General features: G+C 52.8%; 1 protein-coding gene across 2 annotated transcripts; it reads right to left on the bottom strand.

Moving 5' to 3' along the window:
- Nucleotides 1–753: 753 nt before the first annotated feature.
- On the bottom strand, nt 754–11,265 carry LOC137465816 (E3 ubiquitin-protein ligase RING2-B-like). 2 transcript variants are annotated; one of them, XM_068177841.1, is made up of 3 exons: nt 11,123–11,253; nt 6,479–6,526; nt 754–1,141 (listed from the first exon to the last, which is right to left on the bottom strand). In XM_068177841.1, exons 1-3 carry the CDS (start codon nt 11,224–11,226, stop codon nt 769–771), a joined length of 525 nt encoding a protein of 174 aa, XP_068033942.1. In that variant the 5' UTR covers nt 11,227–11,253; the 3' UTR covers nt 754–768. The 2 variants fall into 2 exon arrangements, with proteins under 2 accessions (XP_068033942.1, XP_068033943.1); XM_068177842.1 differs by lacking the exon at nt 6,479–6,526 and having other exon boundaries at nt 11,075–11,265.
- Between the last annotated feature and the right edge of the window lie 325 nt (nt 11,266–11,590).

Raw genomic sequence — 11,590 nt, 5'->3', positions numbered from 1 at the left:
GAACAGGAATTCCAGGAATTTCGTGAATTTGGGAGAAGGTGAGGCCATTCCTGGGCCATTTCCCCCCATTTTGGGTCCATTTCTGCCCCGTTTCCAGCCCTATCCCCACAAAAACACCCCAAAATCCCGGAAAAAAAACGGGAATTTCGGGAATTTTTCCCAGACCTGCGCCAGGCCTGCAACCTGAACAGGAATTCCAGGAATTTTCATGGATTTGGGAGAATTTGTGGCCATTCCTGGGCCAAATTCCCCCTATTTTGGGTCCATTTCTGCCCCGTTTCCACCCCAATCCCCACAAAAACACCCCAAAATCCCGGAAAAAAACAGGAATTTCGGGAATTTTTCCCAGACCTGTGCATGGCCTGCAACCTGAACAAGAATTCCAGGAATTTTCATGGATTTGGGTGATTTCCGTGCCATTCCTGAGCCAATTTTGCCTCGTTTTCTGCCTCGTTTTCACCGAAAACCCCAAAAACCGCCCCAAAATCCCGGAAGAAAAAATGGGAATTTTGGGAATTTTTCCCAGACCTGTGCATGGCCTGCAACCTGAACAGGAATTCCAGGAATTTTCATGGATTTGGGAGAATTTGTGGCCATTCCTGAGCCATTTCCCCCCATTTTGGGTCCATTTCTGCCCCGTTTTTTGCGCCGTTTTCACCCCAATCGCCACAAAACCGCCCCAAAATCCCGGAAAAAAAACGGGAATTTCGGGAATTTTTCCCCAGACCTGGGCATGGCCTGCAACTTGAACAGGAATTCCAGGAATTTTCATGGATTTGGGAGAATTTGTGGCCATTCCTGAGCCATTTCCCCCCATTTTGGGTCCATTTCTGCCCCGTTTTTTTGCGCCGTTTTCACCCCAATCGCCACAAAACCGCCCCAAAATCCCGGAAAAAAACGGGAATTTTGGGAATTTTTCCCAAACCTGTGCATGGCCTGCATCTTGAGGCCCTCCTCGATGCTGGAGCTGAGCGCCTGCTGGTTGTGCAGGCGGCTGAGCTTGGCCAGCACCCGGTCCTGGTGCGCCTCGTACTCGTCGCGGCTCGGGTAAATCTTGGAGATGAGCGCGTCGAAGTTGGGGTCGGGGCGCAGCGAGCGCTTGGACACCAGCTTCTTCCTGCACGTGGGACACTCCTTGTTCCTGGGGGAAAAAAAACATGGAAAACGGGGGAAAAGTCAGGGGGAAAATCGGGGAAAAATCAGGGGGGAAATGGGGAAGAAATGGGGGAAAAATGGGGAAAGAATGGGGGGGAAAATGGGGAAAAATGGGGAATGGGCAATGGGATGGCAGCTTCTTCCTGCACGTGGGACACTCCTTGTTCCTGGGGAAAAAAACATGGAAAACGGGGAAAAATCAGGGGGAAAATTGGGGAAAAATCAGGGGGGAAATGGGGAAAAAATGGGGGAAATGGGGAAAAAATGGGGAAAGAACAGGGGGAAAATGGGGGAAAATGGGGAATGGGGAATGGGAAGGCAGCTTCTTCCTGCACGTGGGACACTCCTTGTTCCTGAGGAAAAAACCATGGAAAACGGGGAAAAATCGGGGAAAAATCAGGGGGGAAATGGGGAAGAAATGGGGAAAAAATGGGGGAAAAATGGGGAAAGAATGGGGGGAAAAGGGGGGGAAAATGGGATTTGGGCAATGGGAAGGCAGCTTCTTCCTGCACGTGGGACACTCCTTGTTCCTGGGGAAAAAAACATGGAAAATGGGGAAAAGTCAGGGGGAAAATCGGGGAAAAATCAGGGGGGAAATGGGGAAAAAATGGGGGGAAAATGGGGGAAAAAAAGGGGAAAGAACGGGGGAAAAATGGGGGAAAAATGGGGAATGGGCAATGGGATGGCAGCTTCTTCCTGCACGTGGGACACTCCTTGTTCCTGGGGAAAAAAACATGGAAAACAGGGAAAAATTGGGGGGAAAATTGGGGAAAAATCAGGGGGGAAATGGGGAAAAAATGGGGAAAAAATGGGGGGAAAAAAGGGAAAAAATGGGGAATGGGAAATGGCATGGCGGCCTCTTCCTGCACGTGGGACACTCCTTGTTCCTGGGGAAAAAAACATGGAAAACGGGGGAAAAGTCAGGGGGAAAATCAGGGAAAAATCAGGGGGGAAATGGGGAAAAAATGGGGGAAAATCGGGGGAAAAATGGGGAAAAATCGGGGGGAAAATGGGGAAAAAGGGGGAAAATGGGGAATGGGATGGCAGCTTCTTCCTGCATGTGGGACACTCCTTGTTCCTGGGGAAAAAAAACATGGAAAACGGGGAAAAGTCAGGGGGAAAATGGGGGAAAATCAGGGGGGAAATGGGGAAAAAATGGGGGAAAAATGGGGGAAAAATGGGGAAAGAACGGGGGAAAAATGGGGGAAAATGGGGAGTGGGCAATGGGATGGCAGCTTCTTCCTGCACGTGGGACACTCCTTGTTCCTGGGGAAAAAAAACATGGAAAATGGGGAAAAGTCGGGGGAAAAACTGGAGAAAAATGGGGAAAAATTGAGGAAAAATCGGGGGGAAAATCAGGAGGAAAACTGGGGAGAAAGAATGGGTGGAAAATGGGAAAAAATGGGATTTGGGAAATGGGATGGCAGCCTCTTTCTGCACGTGGGACACTCCTTGTTCCTGGGGAAAAAAACATGGAAAACGGGGAAAAGTCAGGGGGAAAATCGGGGAAAAATCAGGGGGGAAATGGGGAAAAAATGGGGGAAAAATGGGGAAAAATGGGGAATGGGGAATGGGAAGGCAGCTTCTTCCTGCAGGTGGGACACTCCTTGTTCCTGGGGAAAAAAAACATGGAAAATGGGGAAAAATCTGGGGAAAAAACTGGAGAAAATTGGGGAAAATTGGGGTGAAAATCAAGGGAAAAACGGGGAAAGAACAGGGGGAAAAAATGGGGAAAAATGGGATTTGGGCAATGGGATGGCAGCCTCTTTCTGCAGGTGGGACACTCCTTGTTCCTGGGGAAAAAAACATGGAAAACGGGGAAAAGTCAGGGGGAAAATCGGGGAAAAATCAGGGGAAAATTTGAGGAAAAATCGGGGAAAATCAGGGGAAAAATGGGGAAATAACGGGGGGAAATGGGGAAAAATGGGGAATCGGGAAGGGGATGGCAGCTTCTTCCTGCACGTGGGACACTCCTTGTTCCTGGGGGAAAAAAACATGGAAAATGGGGAAAAATCTGGGGAAAAAACTGGAGAAAATTGGGGAAAATTGGGGGGAAAATCAAGGGAAAACGGGGAAAGAACAGGGGGAAAAATGGGGAAAAATGGGATTTGGGAAATGGGATGGCAGCCTCTTTCTGCACGTGGGACACTCCTTGTTCCTGAGGAAAAAAAACATGGAAAATGGGGAAAAGTCAGGGGGAAAATCGGGGAAAAATCAGGGGGGAAATGGGGAAAAAATGGGGGAAAAATGGGGAAAAATGGGCAAGAAAGGGGAAAAATGAGGGAAAATGGGATTTGGGCAATGGGATGGCAGCTTCTTCCTGCACGTGGGACACTCCTTGTTCCTGGGGAAAAAAAACAGGGAAAATGGGGAAAAATCAGGTGGAAAATCGGGGAAAAACCAGGGGGAAAATCGGGGAAAAAGCAGGAGGGAAATGGGGAAAAAATGGGGAAAAATGGGGAAAGAATGGGGGGAAAATGGGGGGAAAATGGGGGAAAATGGGATTTGGGCAATGGGATGGCAGCTTCTTCCTGCACGTGGGACACTCCTTGTTCCTGAGGAAAAAAACATGGAAAATGGGGAAAAGTCAGGGGGAAAAACGGGGAAAAATCAGGGGGGAAATGGGGAAAAAATGGGGGGAAAATGGGGGGGAAAATGGGGGAAAATGGGGAATGGGGAATGGGGAATGGGATGGCAGCTTCTTCCTGCACGTGGGACACTCCTTGTTCCTGGGGAAAAAAACATGGAAAACGGGGAAAAGTCAGGGGGAAAATCTGGAGAAAATTGGGGAAAATTGAGGAAAAATTGGGGGGGAAATTAGGAGGAAAACTGGGGAGAAAGAATGGGTGGAAAATGGGAAAAAATGGGATTTGGGCAATGGGAAGGCAGCTTCTTCCTGCTCGTGGGACACTCCTTGTTCCTGGGGGAAAAAAACATGGAAAATGGGGAAAAGTCAGGGGGAAAATTGGGGAAAAATCAGGGGGAAAATCGGGGAAAAATCAGGAGGGAAATGGGGAAAAAATGGGGGGAAAATGGGGAAAGAATGGGGGGAAAATGGGGGAAAATGGGGAATGGGGAAGGGGAAGGCAGCTTCTTCCTGCACGTGGGATACTCCTTGTTCCTGAGGAAAAAAACATGGAAAACGGGGAAAAATCAGGGGGGAAAATCGGGGAAAAATCAGGGGAAAAACGGGGAAAAAATGGGGGGAAATGGGGAAAAAATGGGGAAAAAATGGGGGAAAAATGGGGAAAGAATGGGGGGAAAATGGGGGAAAATGGGGAATGGGGAATGGGATGGCAGCTTCTTCCTGCACGTGGGACACTCCTTGTTCCTGGGGAAAAAAACATGGAAAACAGGGAAAAATCAGGGGGGAAATGGGGAAAAAATGGGGAAAAAATGGGGGAAAATCGGGGGAAAAATGGGGAAAAATATAGGGAAAATGGGGAATGGGGAATGGGGAATGGGAAGGCAGCTTCTTCCTGCACGTGGGACACTCCTTGTTCCTGGGGGAAAAAACATGGAAAATGGGGAAAAATCAGGGGGAAAATCGGGGGAAAACAGGAAAAAAAATCGGGGATTAATTGGGGAAAAAACAAGGGGAAAAAACAGGAAAAAACTGGGGGGAAATGGGCAAAAATGGGGAGAAATGGGGAGAAATGGGGAGAAATGGGGAGAAAGGGATCTGGGCCACGGGGAATTCCTTCCTGGCCCGGGACACGCCCGGGTCTGGGGGAAAACGGGGCAGAAAACGGGGAAATCGGGAAAAATGGGATTGGGGAGTGACACAGGTGACAGGGACACAGGTGACACAGGTGACACAGGTGACACACAGGTGACAGGGAGAATGACACAGGTGACACAGGTGACAGGGACACAGGTGACAGGGACAATGACACAGGTGACAGGGACACAGGTGACACAGGTGACACAGGTGACAGTGACACAGGTGACAGTGACACAGGTGATAAAGGTGACAATGACACACAGGTGACAGGGACACAGGTGACACAGGTGACACAGGTGACAGGGACACAGGTGACAGGGACACAGGTGACACAGGTGACACAGGTGACAGTGACACAGGTGACAGGGACACAGGTGACACAGGTGACACAGGTGACAGTGACACAGGTGACAGTGACACAGGTGACAGGGACACAGGTGACACAGGTGACACAGGTGACACAGGTGACAGTGACACAGGTGACAGGGACACAGGTGACACAGGTGACACAGGTGACAGTGACACAGGTGACAGTGACACAGGTGACAGGGACACAGGTGACACAGGTGACACAGGTGACAGTGACACAGGTGACAGGGACACAGGTGACACAGGTGACACACAGGTGACAGGGACAATGACACAGGTGACAGGGACACAGGTGACACAGGTGACACAGGTGACAGTGACACAGGTGACAGGGACACAGGTGACACAGGTGACACAGGTGACACACAGGTGACAATGACACAGGTGACAGGGACACAGGTGACAGGGACACAGGTGACACAGGTGACACAGGTGACACAGGTGACAGGGACACAGGTGACACAGGTGACACAGGTGACAGTGACACAGGTGACAGGGACACAGGTGACACAGGTGACACAGGTGACACACAGGTGACACAGGTGACAGTGACACAGGTGACAGTGACACAGGTGATAAAGGTGACAATGACACACAGGTGACAGGAACACAGGTGACACAGGTGACACAGGTGACAGGGACACAGGTGACAGTGACACAGGTGACAGTGACACAGGTGACAGGGACACAGGTGACACAGGTGACAGTGACACAGGTGATAAAGGAGACAATGACACAGGTGACAGGGACACAGGTGACAGTGACACAGGTGACAGGGACACAGGTGACACAGGTGACACAGGTGACAGTGACACAGGTGATAAAGGAGACAATGACACAGGTGACAGGGACACAGGTGACACAGGTGACAATGTCACACAGGCGACAGAGACAATGACAAAGGTGACAGTGACACAGGTGACACAGGTGACACAGGTGACAATGACATACCCACTCCTCAATGCGGTGACGATGCAGTCGGAGCAGAAGCGGTGCAGGCACAGGGGTGACAGTGACACACACAGGTGACAGTGACACACACAGGTGACACACAGGTGACAGTGACACACACAGGTGACAGTGACACACACAGGTGTGACAGTGACACACACAGGTGACAGTGACACAGGTGATAGTGACACAGGTGACAGTGACACAGGTGACAGTGACACACACAGGTGACAGTGACACACACAGGTGACACAGGTGACACAGGTGACAATGACATACCCGCTCCGGAGCGCGGTGACGATGCAGTCGGAGCAGAAGCGGTGCAGGAACAGGGGTGACAGTGACACACACAGGTGACAGTGACACACACAGGTGACAGTGACACAGGTGATAGTGACACACACAGGTGACAGCGACACACACAGGTGACACAGGTGACACAGGTGACAGTGACACACACAGGTGACAGTGACACACACAGGTGACACAGGTGACAGTGACACACACAGGTGACACACACAGGTGACACAGGTGACACAGGTGACACAGGTGACAGTGACACACACAGGTGACAGTGACACAGGTGACAGTGACACACACAGGTGACACAGGTGACAGTGACACACACAGGTGACACACACAGGTGACACAGGTGACACGGGTGACAATGACATACCCACTCCTCAATGCGGTGACGATGCAGTCGGAGCAGAAGCGGTGCAGGCACAGGGGTGACAGTGACACACACAGGTGACAGTGACACAGGTGACACAGGTGACAGTGACACACAGGTGACACAGGTGACAATGACACACACAGGTGACACAGGTGACAGTGACACAGGTGACACAGGTGACAATGACATACCCCGCTCCAGAGCGCGGTGACGATGCAGTCGGAGCAGAAGCGGTGCAGGCACAGGGGTGACAGTGACACACACAGGTGACAGTGACACACACAGGTGACAGTGACACACACAGGTGTGACAGTGACACACACAGGTGACAGTGACACAGGTGACAGTGACACACACAGGTGACAGTGACACAGGTGACACACAGGTGACAATGACATACCCACTCCTCAATGCGGTGACGATGCAGTCGGAGCAGAAGCGGTGCAGGCACAGGGGTGACAGTGACACACACAGGGGTGACAGTGACACAGGTGACACAGGTGACAGTGACACACACAGGTGACACAGGTGTCAGTGACACACACAGGTGACAATGACACACACAGGTGACAGTGACACAGGTGACACAGGTGACACAGGTGACAATGACATACCCGCTCCGGAGCGCGGTGACGATGCAGTCGGAGCAGAAGCGGTGCAGGCACAGGGGTGACAGTGACACACACAGGTGACAGTGACACACACAGGTGACACACACAGGTGACACAGGTGACACAGGTGACACACAGGTGACAATGACGTACCCGCTCCGGAGCGCGGTGACGATGCAGTCGGAGCAGAAGCGGTGCAGGCACAGGGTGACAGTGACACACACAGCTGACAGTGACACACACAGGTGACAGTGACACACACAGGTGACACACACAGGTGACAGTGACACACACAGGTGACACACACAGGTGACAGTGACACAGGTGACACAGGTGACAGTGACATACCCACTCCTCAACGCGGTGACAATGCAGTTGGAGCAGAAGCGGTGCAGGCACAGGGGTGACAGTGACACACACAGGTGACAGTGACACACACAGGTGACACAGGTGACAGTGACACACACAGGTGACAGTGACACACACAGGTGACACACACAGGTGACAGTGACACAGGTGACAGTGACACACACAGGTGACAGCGACACAGGTGACACAGGTGACAATGACACACACAGGTGACAGGGACACAGGTGACAGGGACACAGGTGACACAGGTGACACAGGTGACAGGGACACAGGTGACACACACAGGTGACAATGACACAGGTGACACTGGTGACACAGGTGACAGTGACACACACAGGTGACACACACAGGTGACAGGGACACAGGTGACAGGGACACAGGTGACACAGGTGACACACAGGTGACACAGGTGACAGGGACACAGGTGACAGGGACACAGGTGACACAGGTGACACACACAGGTGACAGGGACACAGGTGACACAGGTGACACACAGGTGACACAGGTGACAGGGACACAGGTGACAGGGACACAGGTGACTGACACAGGTGACACAGGTGACAGGGACACAGGTGACTGACACAGGTGACAGGGACACAGGTGACAGTGACACAGGTGACTGACACAGGTGACTGACACAGGTGACACAGGTGACAGGGACACAGGTGACAGGGACACAGGTGACACAGGTGACACACAGGTGACACAGGTGACAGGGACACAGGTGACAGGGACACAGGTGACTGACACAGGTGACACAGGGGACAGTGACACAGGTGACAGTGACACAGGTGACAGTGACACACACAGGTGACACACACAGGGGTGACAGTGACACACACAGGTGACACAGTTGACACAGGTGACAGTGACACACACAGGTGACAGGGACACAGGTGACACAGGTGACACACACAGGTGACAATGACACAGGTGACACTGGTGACACAGGTGACAGTGACACACACAGGTGACAGTGACACACACAGGTGACACACACAGGTGACAATGACACAGGTGACAGGGACACAGGTGACAGGGACACAGGTGACACAGGTGACAGGGACACAGGTGACAGGGACACAGGTGACACAGGTGACACACACAGGTGACAGGGACACAGGTGACAGGGACACAGGTGACACAGGTGACAGGGACACAGGTGACAGGGACACAGGTGACACAGGTGACACAGGTGACAGGGACACAGGTGACAGGGACACAGGTGACTGACACAGGTGACACAGGTGACAGGGACACAGGTGACTGACACAGGTGACAGGGACACAGGTGACAGACACAGGTGACAGGGACACACACAGGTGACACACACAGGTGACAGTGACACAGGTGACACAGGGGACACAGGGGACACAGGTGACAGTGACACAGGTGATAAAGGTGACAATGACACACAGGTGACAGGGACACAGGTGACACACAGGTGACACACACAGGTGACAGTGACACACACAGGTGACACACAGGTGACAGTGACACAGGTGACACAGGTGACAATGACATACCCACTCCTCAATGCGGTGACAACGCAGTCGGAGCAGAAGCGGTGCAGGCACAGGGTGACAGTGACACACACAGGTGACAGTGACACACACAGGTGACAATGACACAGGTGACAGTGACACACACAGGTGACACACACAGGTGACAGTGACACAGGTGACAGTGACACACACAGGTGACAGTGACACAGGTGACAGTGACACACACAGGTGACACACACAGGTGACAGTGACACACACAGGTGACAGTGACACACACAGGTGACAATGACACAGGTGACAGTGACACACACAGGTGACACACACAGGTGACAGTGACACAGGTGACAGTGACACACACAGGTGACAGTGACACAGGTGACAGTGACACACACAGGTGACAGTGACACAGGTGACAGTGACACACACAGGTGACACACACAGGTGACAGTGACACACACAGGTGACAGTGACACACACAGGTGACAATGACACAGGTGACAGTGACACACACAGGTGACAGTGACACAGGTGACAGTGACACACACAGGTGACAGTGACACACACAGGTGACAGTGACACAGGTGACAGTGACACACACAGGTGACACACACAGGTGACAGTGACACACACAGGTGACAGTGACACACACAGGTGACAATGACACAGGTGACAGTGACACACACAGGTGACAGTGACACAGGTGACAGTGACACAGGTGACAGTGACACAGGTGACACAGGTGACACAGGTGACAATGACATACCCACTCCTCAACGCGGTGACGATGCAGTCGGAGCAGAAGCGGTGCAGGCACAGGGGTGACAGTGACACACACAGGTGACAGTGACACACACAGGTGACAGTGACACAGGTGACAGTGACACACACAGGTGACAGTGACACAGGTGACAGTGACACACACAGGTGACACACACAGGTGACAGTGACACACACAGGTGACAGTGACACACACAGGTGACAGTGACACAGGTGACAGTGACACAGGTGACAGTGACACACACAGGTGACACACACAGGTGACAGTGACACAGGTGACACAGGTGACAGTGACACAGGTGACACAGGTGACACGGGTGACAATGACATACCCACTCCTCAACGCGGTGACGATGCAGTCGGAGCAGAAGCGGTGCAGGCACAGGGGTGACAGTGACACACACAGGTGACAGTGACACAGGTGACACAGGTGACAGTGACACACACAGGTGACAGTGACACAGGTGACACAGGTGACACGGGTGACAATGACATACCCACTCCTCAACGCGGTGACGATGCAGTCGGAGCAGAAGCGGTGCAGGCACAGGGGTGACAGTGACACACACAGGTGTGACAGTGACACACACAGGGGTGACAGTGACACACACAGGTGACACACACAGGTGACAGTGACACAGGTGACACACAGGTGACACAGGTGACAGTGACACACACAGGTGACACAGGTGACAGTGACACAGGTGACACAGGTGACACGTACCCGCTCCGGAGCGCGGTGACGATGCAGTCGGAGCAGAAGCAGTGCAGGCACAGGGGTGACAGTGACACACACAGGTGACAGTGACACACACAGGTGACAGTGACACAGGTGACAGTGACACACACAGGTGACAATGACACACACAGGTGACACACACAGCTGACAGTGACACAAACAGGTGACAGTGACACAGGTGACACAGGTGACACGTACCCACTCCTCAACGCGGTGACGATGCAGTCGGAGCAGAAGCGGTGCAGGCACTCCTTGGTGGTCATGGTGTTCTTGAGCATGTCCAGGCAGATGGGGCACATCAGCTCCGAGTGCAGCGAGCGCGGCGACACCGCGATCTCCGTGCCGTCCATGATGGCCTCCTGGGGACAGTGACACCAGAGACATCGGTGACATCACTGTGACACCACAGTGACACCCCTGTGACACCCTTGTGACACCGCGATCTCCGTGCCGTCCATGATGGCCTCCTGGGGACAGTGACACCGGTGACATCAGTGACACCCGTGACACCACTGTGACATCAGTGACACTGGTGACACCACAGTGACACCACAGTGACACGCCTGTGACACCGCGATCTCCGTGCCGTCCATGATGGCCTCCTGGGGACAGTGACACCAGAGACACTGGTGACATCACTGTGACACCCGTGACACCACAGTGACACCACAGTGACACCCCTGTGACACCACAGTGACACCACAGTGACACCAC

This window comes from Anomalospiza imberbis, unplaced genomic scaffold (assembly GCF_031753505.1).
Source record: "Anomalospiza imberbis isolate Cuckoo-Finch-1a 21T00152 unplaced genomic scaffold, ASM3175350v1 scaffold_1114, whole genome shotgun sequence".
NCBI classification, from domain to species: domain Eukaryota; kingdom Metazoa; phylum Chordata; class Aves; order Passeriformes; family Viduidae; genus Anomalospiza; species Anomalospiza imberbis.
This window is presented reverse-complemented; position numbering and strand designations above follow the sequence as displayed.